General features: G+C 24.2%; 1 protein-coding gene across 2 annotated transcripts in view; it reads right to left on the bottom strand.

The window, feature by feature from the left end:
• Nucleotides 1-380: 380 nt before the first annotated feature.
• Nucleotides 381-13,215, bottom strand: part of LOC128956412 (discoidin domain-containing receptor 2-like) — a 36,787-nt gene continuing 23,952 nt past the window's right edge. For both annotated transcript variants that reach the window (XM_054302149.1, XM_054302150.1), the window contains 3 exons: nt 9,859-10,260; nt 8,385-9,468; nt 381-1,083 (listed from right to left, as the gene is read on the bottom strand). In XM_054302149.1, coding sequence (XP_054158124.1) covers nt 549-1,083; nt 8,385-9,468; nt 9,859-10,260 — 2,021 coding nt within the window. In that variant the 3' untranslated portion in view covers nt 381-548. The remainder of the gene's footprint in view (nt 1,084-8,384; nt 9,469-9,858; nt 10,261-13,215) is intronic.

The raw sequence follows: 13,215 nt of genomic DNA, 5'->3' as shown, positions 1-13,215 counted from the left end.
ATATAAAGTTGAGAATATTTATATTGTCATAAATATATATATAAATTAAATATATTTTAAATATTAATTGAATACTAATTGTAAAATTGATCTTAAAATTTTTGTTTTATAATAATCTATAAATAACAGATATTTACAGGAAAAAAAATCATTTCAAAATAAAGAGATTTTTCAAATATTGTGTTCAATATTTATTTTAATTTGATTGTAATTCATATGGATTGTAGTCTATAAATATATGTGTAATCTTCAAATAATAACAATTATTGCTTATACACACACATTATGTATTGATTACACAATATTTTTATATTTAAAGTTATAAATAGATATTATTAGACTGTATATATATACAGAAAAAAATAATGTTAAATATATACACAAATATAATTATTTCAAACAACAGATTGTGTGGTTATTAGTGAATTTGGTTATAATTACCGACAGTTTTAATAACAAAATAACCCACATATTGATGATTGAATTCAATGATGGCTATGAGGGTTATGAGGGTTAGTGATGATGTGGTGGCAGTGGTGATGATGTTGTTAATGGTCGGGAACGGGCTTTTGATAGCCCAGATTCTTGCGCTGTAAAAACAGACATATTTCATGGAAAGGTGGCCGTCTGTCCTCATTTGTATGCCAGCACTCGACCATCAGGTCGTAGATCTCTTTTGGACAATGATGTGGACGGGCCAGTATAAGGCTGTCCTCGTTTGGTTCGGTACTGTTGTTGATGATAATTGTGAGCAATTGTTGGTCAGATAGTTCATAGTGCGGCCGCGATTTACAATAGGTCAGTATCTCCCATAGTGTAGTACTGAAACTATAGACATCCGATTTGATAGTAAACTGGCCATCGATAATGGACTCTGGACTCATCCATCGGACAGGCATACCGTTGACATAGTCGGCCCGGTATTTGTCACGACAGGCTCCCGAATCGCTTATCTTAACCATCAGATTCTTAGCAAAAAAGATGATATTTCTGGCGCTTAGGTCTCGATGTGTTCGTCCCAATGTCTCCAAATAATTACAGCCTTTCGCTATCTCACTGGCCATATATACTAACGTTCCGTAACTAATGTTTAAAATTAAAAAAACAAAAAAAATAAATGGTTATAAGATTATTTAAAAATTAGTTATATCATTTAACAAAAACAAAATATTTGCTTAACAAAATATATATTATATATATATACTGTATATAATTAAGTGATAGCCAAAGCAAATGCAATGCAAAAGATAAGATACGCTATTTATAATTGATTTTAATTGAATTTTTTGCTATTTTTGGACATAAAATATCTTTTTATCATATCTGAGATTTTTTTTATACAGTATTATACCAATCGTTATCATTATTTGAGATCTTAGTTTAAATTTTTTTATATATTTATATTTATAGTGTTAATTTATTTGATAATTTTCAATATAACTTCATTTTTTTCATAATCAAGTTAAAGTGAAAAAAATTGTTTTCTATAAAATAGTCACATATAGTAAACAACCTGTTTATACAGGTTTTATATAATATTATATTTCAATATATTTAATTATGTCATTATAAAAGCAATCTAATATTTTAAATTTTAAATATCATGTTTTTAATAATACATTTAATATAAAAAAAAAAATTAAAAATAATAACTAAATACAAAACATAAATGTTTTTTTTATAAAATAATTTCTTTCTAAATGCTTTTACTTATTATTAATATTTTGTTTTTATTTTATTATTTTTATTGTTTGTACAATTTTCCTGATCATATATTTTGCAAAATATCATATTTTACATTTGGACAGGTTTTATAAATATAAATAAAAACAAATCTTTATAATAATAATAATAAATCTTTGCTATAATTTAAATAAAAAAGTTTTTGTTTGTTTGTTGAGTTAAATTATCTTATATTATAAATAAAATCCTATTTTTATTTTTTATATAAATTGTTTAAATAACCATTTGTTTAAAGTTATAATTTTATTGTAAAGTATATTATTTTATTTCAAAATCAATTGTCAAAATATTTTATAAAATAACTAAACATAATAGTGTATAATAGTCATGAAATCAAATATAATAATAACCATATGGTGTATCCAAAAAAATAACATATTATACACTAATATGAGTTTATTGTAATAACCAATTTGTTGATCAAATACATTATTAATTGCTTTTGAATTGTTAGCCAATCATGAAATGCTAAATTCATATATTATAAATAAATTTATTTATATATATATAATCAATGGCTTACGCATCACGATAACGGATTTCAAGACAACATATAATTTTAGTTTTTGAGTTCAAAATTATATCCAAATTTTTATCCAAATTATTAAAATTAAATTTTCAAAAGTACTCTATTTGAATATCGTTTAAGGTTTAAAATTTTGTTTATTTAAATAAAGTATAGTTTTTTTAATTTTGTTGAAAATAATTATGTATATTTATTTTAATATAGGAATTATAAAATTTTAATATTTCAATTTTGTTGTTGTAAATATTTAATATAATATATATATATATATATATATATATATATTTCTATAGCGCAGAATTTACTGTATATAAAAATTTGATTAAATTTATAGTATTTATATGATATTTATATAAATATATTTCCATTTCTTTTATTATATCATAATAAGTCTCATATATATAATAAAAGTAGATGTTTGCACAAATAAATTCTCTTTAAATTAAAAATATAACTTAACATCAAATAAAATGCTTTTTGATAAAAACCGATTTCAATCAACTTTATATATGAAGAGTATATTATACAATATGTATAATATTACTCAATAGAAAAGATAATTAATTTGTTAAAAAATATTTTGTACTTAACTATAAAATATTAGTCTCTCTCTCTCTCTCTCTCTCTCTCTCTCTCTCTCTCTCTCTCTCTCTCTCTCTCTCTTACTCTCTCTCTTACAAATAAACTAAAGTATAAATTTAAAACATTTTTAGATACAAAACGTAGACAAGTTTAATCCAAAAAAGATTTACTAGTATTATTTCATTTAGCCTAAAATTAATTAGTTATACTGTATATATTGTACAGTATATACTCAAATTATAATAATTAATTTAAATTAAGTTGAAATAATTTTAGATTTTAAAATACAATTTATTATAATTAAATATATAAATATTATTTTAAAAAATTTGCAATTTGCAAAATATTGAATTGTTTTGAAATACATAACAATTAAATATTTTGCAAATGATATCAGAGTTAGTTAGGAAACCATCTAAAAAATCACTGTATAATATATATTTGTTTTCAAGTATATCAAACAATATTGAGATTAGATATGTTTGATTGAAAGTCACTAAATTAATATTTGCGTGTTATATATCATTAACAAACACACACACAAAAACATAGACAAGTTTGTCTGTATTTAATAAGCAATTGAGAAAAATTAAAACTTATTAAAATATGTTATATGATATATCATAAGCAACATATTAAGAGAGGAAACCGTAGTTTCAATCATAGTATATGATAAGTATGTGATATAATATTAATATATATTAGCATTAATTTAAATTCAAATACATTAGAAATAATAAGACAAAAATACAGTATAATGTATTGCTTATCATATCATTGAATGCATTAGTAGTGTTGCATACATGTGTGCACTAGTTTTCATATACACTATATTAAGATATATATAAACTTTTATATAAATTAATATAATTCCAACTCTAATTTAAATGCAATTCTCAATTTAATTATACAAATATATGGATAGCATGAGAGTTAAAGTAAATTGCATTATCTCTCATAAGTTTTATAATATAGAGACAAATTCAATCTTTGAAAACATTTGAAATAAAATTTATTTCTCTAACATTTTTTTTCTTATTTCTCTCTCAACCTCTCATATCGTTTTTCTAAATCACGATATTTATTATATATATATTTATAGTATGTTTGTGTGTGTGTGTGTGTGTGTGTGTGAGAGAGAGAGAGAGAGAGAGAGAGAGAGAGCTGTGAATAATTTGTCTGATAATATTATGTATACTCTATGTGTGTCTATATCTAACAAATAAAATATTGCAAAAGTAATTCACAAATTTTTTGCTTTAATTAATTCAAAAAATATATTATAATGTATATAGAAATACACAGAATATTATTAATACATTTCCCTTTTGTGATAAGTTTTATCAGTAAATATAAAACTTTAGTTTTAAAGAAAAAAATAATAATAAGTTTACAGTATTTACAAACATATTTTAAAACTCAATATTCAGATAAAAAATAAAGTAATAGTTATTTTTTTGTTAAATAAAATATTTTTAAAACTAAAATTGTTTTAGTTTTTTGTTTAACAAAACAAAATAAAAATAAAGATTTTCTTAATAATACTATATATAACTTATAGTGAATATATTGATTGATTATATTGGCTGCCATTAACAAACTTTAGCGTTTCAAACAGTTATATATTATAAACAGTATATTTATAGTACCTAACAGTTTGAGCACTAAATGAAATGAAAAAAATTGTATCTCAAGTTTTAATCATTTAAATAGTCGACATAATATATCTTATAAATAATCAAACTCTCAAATCAGGATCTATTACCACTACTACTACCACTACTAAAGTCTCTCTCTCTCTCTCTCTCTCTCTCTCTCTCTCTCTTTAGTTGTACTCAAAACTCATGGATGTCTTATTCATTCAATTCATGCATGAAATAAATAATGTGAACCAATACAGTATATATATATATATATATATATATATATATATATAATATATAAAGTTATATACATATAAAAAAGGCACCGTTAGTTAGTTTTTGTATTAGATGTGTTCACAAAAAATAAATGCTTTAGTTTAATCTCAAACTCGAAAAAAACCATTTTTATAATACCAGAGCCACCGATAGTATTTGGAAAACCAGGGGTTGTGTTATATACTGTACATATAGTATAAGATTATGATTGCCGTTGAATATCCAAACAAATAACTTCAATGTTTAAGACATACAGTATATATATATGAATAACAATGGATAAAATTTAGAGTATAACATAAAAATTATTTTTTTAAAAAGGATATTTTAAATATAATATTTATTAAAATCATATATTGTTTATTTGCATGTATAGAGAGACCTTGGTAATTTTGCATTTTTTGCACTGAGTGTCAATCTCTCATTTATTATAATAAATAATAATTTCTATCTTCAGGACATTAATCACTGACAACAGCCCTTTATTGTCAATCATAGTCTATACAGTACTCCTATGTCTTAATTTTTGGTTGTATTAATAATACAATATCATAGACTATTGTATAATAATATCTAATATATAATATATATAAAACTCTCGATAACTGAGTGCTTATATATAAAGTTAAGTATATAATGAAAATAATTTAATGTTTAAACAAAAAACACAACAACAATAACAACAAAACACATAGCCTTGCATTCAATTTATTGATTGTATCACTAAAAATGAGATAACATTTTCATATTTACTTTGCTTTTATGTTTGACTAATGAGATTGAATGTTGATTTTCATTGATTTTATATATATAGTTTCAACTCCTCACTGTTGCCTTCAATTCAATTAAAAATTATTAAAAAAGTAAATAATTTGAATAAAATTTTTTTTAAAAAAAATTGTTTAAATAAAGAATCAAATAAAATATATAATTTTATAAAAATAAAAAACATTTATATAACATATTTAATAAAAATATATTTGTAAGTTTATATAACACTATATAGTGTCATAAATTTAAAAATCCTATATGATAAACTATTATAAATAATATTGTTTTTTTAATAATAATAATAATAATAATAATAAAGAGAGTAATAAATTTTTGCTTATATTTTAATTTATTTAAAACAAAACAACACAAAATGTTTAATATATTATAATAATAAATATAATAAAATGATTTAATTTACGACAGAGAAAATAACAGTGATTTTTATGTGTCATTTATGTTAGTGCGATGAGAGACTGCTTTCATTAATACTATTTATTTGTCGTTTCAAATCCCATATAAACAGATTTATAAGCAATAAATTTATTAATAATTTATGAAATATTTGCTTATATAATATATATAATAATATACTATATTTACTGTATAATAAATAAATATATTGTATAAATTATAAATACAATACACAATACTAACACATCATTACTATTATTATAATCACTAACTAATCTCTCTCTCTCTCTCTCTCTCTCTCTCTCTCTCTCTCTCTCTCTCTCTCTCTCTCTCTATTCATAAATATAAAAATGTCATTTATTTATTGCTTTTCAAATGTAACATATTTTTACTAATACACGTATAATGTATAATAAATATATATGACAAACAGTTAATACTGTATATCCCTATTTAAACATGAAGTCTATACTGTATATAATGTATATATTTCTAAAAATATATATAATTTAATTTGTATATCATCTAAATAATCGGTTGTTGTGTTGTTTTAATAAAATTAATAAAATATCTCATTGAAAAAATTATGTGTATAATAAATGTTTTATAAACATTATAAAAACCCATAAAATTGTTGATTATTTCTCACAAATAAAAATAATATTTATTTATATTAACGCCTTTGCAACCAATTATGGGAAACCAAACGGTTATTTCACACCAATTTTTACACTAACAGATGAATAATATTATCACTAAATACCAGTATTTATATATATATAATATATAGTAAATGTAATAAAAAAAAGTTTTATTATTTTTTAGTTTTATTGAATTGAATCAAATTGTCGCCCAATTTTTAATGGCTTTTATATGTCATTTTAAAAGTAACATTATATGTAAACATTATATAATATGTTTGTATGTTTGTGTTGTATTTTTTTATACTTTTATTTGATTGGTCATAAAAATCATTGCCATCATTATTACATATTATTATTATTATTATTATGTGATTTTCAGTGTTCAAAGAGTGGAAAGTGTTTTTGAAAACAAAATGAAAATAAAAAATATATATATAAAAAATAAAATCAAAATATAAATAAAAACATAAGATGTGATTATAATAGACATATAAATACTGTATATATATATTTATACATACATTTATGATTGTCTCATAAGCTTTTTAAAAGATAAATAATATTTTTCCTGTCCTTTTAACTGACACATTGTTTTGCTTTATCATTTCAAAATTGCTTTTTCAAAAAAATAAAATAAACTTTAATTATATTTAATGACAATATTTTTTCTACTGTTTATGTGTCGCTATTATTGTCATACCTTTAAGCACTTATATAATATTAGTACTGTTTTTAGTACTACAAACTCTTTAACATTAAGGCAATTATTATTATATTTTTTATATCATCTCTCTTTCTCTCTCTCTCTCTCTCTCTCTCTCTCTCTCTCTCTCTCTCTCTCTCTCTCTCTCTCTCGTGTGAGGGGTTGTTGTGTCTGATTGTGAAACAGAGATTATGGTCTCAAAAAACGAGAGATTGTTATGTTATGTCATAGTTATTAGTAGTATTGTTACCACTATTTTATAGTTATGATAATATAATGTTAGATAATAAAAAAAATTAAAAAATAAAATAAAGTATATCAATGTTATGGTGAAAACGTTTGGCAAATGATAGCAATATATGTACAGCAAATATCATGCGATATGAAAGTTAAAGTAGAAAAAAATATAACCAAAAAAAAAATTATAGATTCTGTAGAAACTCATAAAATATTATACATTGTATATAAATATTAATAGTTTCATATATTTTATAATAATAATAACAACAACAAGAGATAGTTAATTAACATAATTAGTTAGTTTCCGCTTAACAATCCCTTTTAAAAACAATTATTGCCTTAACTTTTGATATGCCTCTATGAGCGACAGTACAGTTGTACTGGTTTGTTATGCCCATCAAATTAGAAATTTTTGTTTTTTTTGTGTTAAATATAGTATTTAATAATAAATACAGTATTATAAAACTTTTATTTAGCAAAATCTATTTATCTTTAGATTTAATAATAATAAACAAATTGTCAGAAAAATGAATAAAAGAGTTTAATTATTTGTCATTAATTGGAGTCAAACGTCTACTTAATTAAAGCTCTGTTTTATTAATGAGTTAAACGATTTCTACTAAAAAATAATGAGACAATTTGTGCCATAAATTGTTGAGGAAAGGCATAAAGGCATTGACGGCAGAGACAGATTGCCAGAGAGAGAGAGAGAGAGAGAGAGAGTTTTAAAAAATAATTTACTAGTAAACTAGTATCTCGTTTGTATGAAAACATGATGAGGACAGGGATATGTGTGCGCGATAAGGGTATATCAATCCTATAAATAGATTATCAGTACTCACGTGATGACACTTGGATCACATTCCCTCAAGAACTCGTTGAGATCGCAATCTCCCTGTTCTAAGATCATCGCCAAGCAGTCACTCGTATCCAATACGCCAAACATTTTGGCAAATTTATCACAATTTTGAGATAATTGACACAATAGTCGCATCTCATCCATAAACTCCTGTTTGAGATGCAAATGATTCAGTGACTTAACTATAGCATTGTCTTTGTTCTGATAAATGCCGTCCACTTTGGCGTAGAGGACGTCACCAAATCGGGAATTCCCGATCTTTTCGAAAACAAACACATCATTCGGATGAAAGCACTTGATCTGATTGATGGCGTCCGCCGTCGTTGACGAGCCATTCCTTACGTGATTATTGGACATAAATGTGGTCAACAGCGGTGTCTGCTGTGAGGAATAGTTGGCCGATTCGTAGTGATTAAGGATCGGCTGTTGTTGTTGATGTTTAGAGTAATTATTATCACTTATATTATGTTTTTTAATGATCTCAGCGGAAGCATAATATCTGGGATTTGTTTTAATAGTTTTGTTTGATGTCATCGACAGTGTCTTACTCTTGCCGTTAGCACAGATCACGTCCGGCACCGCATACTCGGCCTCCTCTTCAGTTGGCGACAAATCTTTCGGTTCGCAATACAATAAGGTCTGAGGACTTGTAATCTTCGGAATGTCCTTCAGGTTAACCGTTTGATTCTCCGATTCGATATCTGTGTCAGAGATCTCTCGAAATACGCCACCTTTTCTGCTCTGATAGGCCTTCATCATGAAAGATGAGACGACCATCAATACTACTACTCCTAATGTCACTAATGTAATGATGAGTAATGAAAACTTCATAGTCGTCTGATCAAAGTCCTGAGTGGCCATTGGAGACAATGAGTTATTATTGACACTAAAATTGCTGATCAATCCTAAGTTGTCCTCAAAATCAAACAATTCACTGATGTTTGCACTCGTGTTGAACAGGGATTGCGAATCAAATGATATTTCGCTAATGTGTAGCCATTGGGCACCAAAAGTCAAACTCATTTTGACATACCGTCCGATCCTATATTGCAAATGTATTATCACATCTGCAAATAAATCAATTGTTAGTTTTCTTTTTGTTTAGTATTATTGCTGCTATTTGTTGTTGTTATCATCAGTTAATAAACAATAAACAGTATATATGTGACTGACTGACTAACAAAATGAGAATATAATTTAAGTGGGCATCAAATTGGGAACGGGAGGTAAATAGAAATTAACAGTATATACAATATAATATTATAGTATTATTGATATATTATATAACTGATCAATGGAAATACCATTAGCTAACTATTCAATGGGTAATCAATCAAAAGAAAATCAAATTAACTTTTCGACACATACTGTATATATAAACTACAAACTACTGTATAATAATAATAATAATAATCTTAAATAAACTGATTTCTTAAGGTTTTCCTTCACTCACTAACCTCTAGGTCTTTGCAATGTATTGTCCGCCTGATAGGTGTACTTAATGGGAACTGTCGACCATTTGATGCCATCAATGCTGAACCAAATCTGTGCACTTGAGAAGACTCGGACATCTCTTGAAAAGCTGTTGTGACAGTTAATGCTTGTTGTGGTAAAGTTATGAACACTGGGAAAGTCAAAGACAATCTCGACGTTGTCTTTATTGATACTCTTTTGCCAACCGATCCATTCAAAGCCTTTATTGATTTTATAATTATCGAGTCCTTTAATACCATCGACCAGTTGACCCAAACCGTCATTTAGTTGTCCAGATTGGCTACGATGGCCGTCATATGTTTTGTCCATTAAATCGCCGAAACGACTGGTTTTTTCTCCCTGTGCCATCGAGTAGGATACCGGTCCTAAACAATCATATATAACAAATCATTATATAATACCCTCAATATATGATTACAGTGTCATTTCACAAGTAATGGCTATCAATTTGGCTATAAATAGCGTTAACAATTGCAAAGGCTATTCAAGAAGTGGTTGTGTTGTGTTGTGTGTGTTAATAGACTTAAGTATTGAATTCCCGTGAATTGCACTCAACTATCGATATATAATTCAACGACTAATCAATCTTTTTTGTTGTCCTTTTGTTTCACAGATAAGATATATAGGAATTCCTTAGCGTTTATAAACACCGACTCTTAAGCCATTCTCTCTCTCTCTTTCTTTCTTTCTTTCATACTATAAGATTAAGTCTCAATAATAAAGTATACCTTAAAAACTGTTATATATTTTATAAGAAACTAGTATTTTCTATTATTATAATAGTTTTTATTTTATATTTTGATTCCAACAAAAAAATCGTTTTTATATTTTACTTTTGTGTGTATTTTATTTTTTTTATGTCCAATAGAGAAAAAACCTTTTTTCAAAATCTAAAGGTAAAGCATTACAAAAATCAAACTCTAAATAATGAATTTATATATATATATTGAGTAATGAAAATAATGTCATATGAAATGAAAAGTGTTTTAAATGTATATAAAAAAGAGATTATTGTTTTGTTAAGAAATACGTTAAAAGGCTTTTTTTGTATTTTAATTAAATTATTTTTAGTTTTACTCTAGTTTTTTGTTTCAAATGTTAAACAAAAATTTCTTTTATATCTATTGTATCCATCAGAGTGTATACTAAATTTTCTTTACTTTTAACACTAAATATTTGATTTTTTAGTTAACAATAATAATATCATAATAAAGATGAAAATACTCGCACAATATATTGTCAATAAGTATAATAATAACTAATAATATACTGTATATAAGCCATTGAAATACTAAAATAGTTTAATTTATATTATAAAACACATCTAATATTTAATATTATTTGTTGTTAGTTCTGGTTTTGACATCAAAAGCAATAGTGTTTTTCAGTTTTATTATTAAGCTTTTATTTTTCAGATATTTTCAATGGAAGTAATGTTTTTTTTGTAAGTAATTTTACACAAAATAATATACATTATATATAGAGTAGAGTATATACTGAAAATAATATTGAATTTGACTTAAAAATAGCAAAACATTTTTTTCATTTAATAAAATATAGCAAATCTTTTTCAACTTAAATATTTATCATAAATATAAAAACTAAAAAAAACAACAACAGGATAGACGTTTATTTTATATATGTAAAAATACTTTATATACAATACATACAGTATATACTGTATATTCATAGTAAAGTGAGTGAGAGAGAGAGAGAGAGAAAAAAATAAAACTCTTGAAAACTTGAATCTTAAATATTTTAACAACACATTTGTTTGCTTTTCCCATCAAAAATATAGTTGACTTTTATATAAATATCATGTAACTGTGTTTATCTCACGTATTGAGACACAAAACTTATAGTATATATATATCACAATTTTATTTATACTAAATATATATACAGTATATACTGTATATACATAGTCTATGTGCAACAAATTGCATGATTTCTCTCCCAATACTTAGAAAATGTCATTGAATTGGAAATATAAATGTAATCGATTTTACTGTTGATTGATTCAAATAAGAGATAACTTTATTATTATTATTATATTGTATAATATCGAAAGTAATTGAAGTCAAAAATTAATAATTTTTTCACATATACAGTATATTATTTTATTTATTTTTTTTTAAATTAAATGCAAAGTTTAATATTTTTTAAATATCCAATAAAATGTCTCTAAGGTCTCTAACCTCTATCACATCTACAGTAATATTACTATTAGTATAATAAAACTCGTAAAAATTTTAAATTTCTAGTTTATTTTTTTAATATATAAATAAACTGATAATTAACAAATCCTAACTTAATGACATAAACATCAATATTAGTCGACAATAATTATAATGAGTTAAATGCAATAGAAATATTCATAAATTCACTTTTAAAATCTAGATTTAGATGTATTACAACATAACACTAATTAAGTGAATCACTGGGCTTAAGATATGCCTATAATTTAAAAATCTACTCAATTGAGTGCTCTATTAATGTTGATATATATATAATATAATTGATTGAATAATGTTGTGCATAATTATTAGTCACTAAACATAATTTAATTTTTTTATTTATACAGTATAATGAAGTTTACTAAATTAATAATTTTTAAAGTTTTATTAAAAATTATGCATAATTTTGATTTTTATGCTACACTTAACTTTTTCTAAAAATCCCTAATAGGGTATTTGTATTAATACTCTTATTATACTGTATACCGGTATATAAAGTACTGTAAATGTTGTGCACAAATAATATTAACGTTTACTTATAGTTTATCTATAAGTTTTTATTTTAGATATAATTTTAGTCGATATTAATTGGATATCATTAATATATATATAAATGTGGGGAAAATATCAGTTTTCTGGTCTCAAGAATTTAAAATTAATGATAACTTTTTTTCTTTCTCATCTCTCTTTCTCATCTCTCTCTCTCTCTCTCTCTCTTTGGGTTTAATTTATTTAAATTAAATGCTATTTAAAAATAAAAATTGAGTTTAATTTGGAGGTCAAACAAGCGGAATGAAAAATTAAGAAAAAAAACTGAGATATACTCTGAGGTAATGATATCAACAAATGGTTACATGAAATCAATATCAAGTATAATAAATGTAATGCATTTGTTGTTTTGATTTCATAGGAGTAGAGCCTAGAGATTGAAGTAGTAGTAGTAGTAGTGATGGTTGTGTTGTGTACTGTAGTCCTCACAGACTGTTATTTATCAAGTGATGTATATATCAAGTGCTTCACTAAAGTGAATGGGAAACGAAAAACTCAATTAAACGGCTTTTATATATATATTTATATATTAAA

This window comes from Oppia nitens, unplaced genomic scaffold (genome assembly GCF_028296485.1).
Source record: "Oppia nitens isolate AA-2021 unplaced genomic scaffold, nextdenovo-longstitch-racon4-pilon3 scaffold2_pilon_pilon_pilon, whole genome shotgun sequence".
NCBI lineage: Eukaryota > Metazoa > Arthropoda > Arachnida > Sarcoptiformes > Oppiidae > Oppia > Oppia nitens.
Note: the sequence above shows the minus strand (reverse complement) of the source record. Positions and strands in the feature narration are given on the sequence as shown.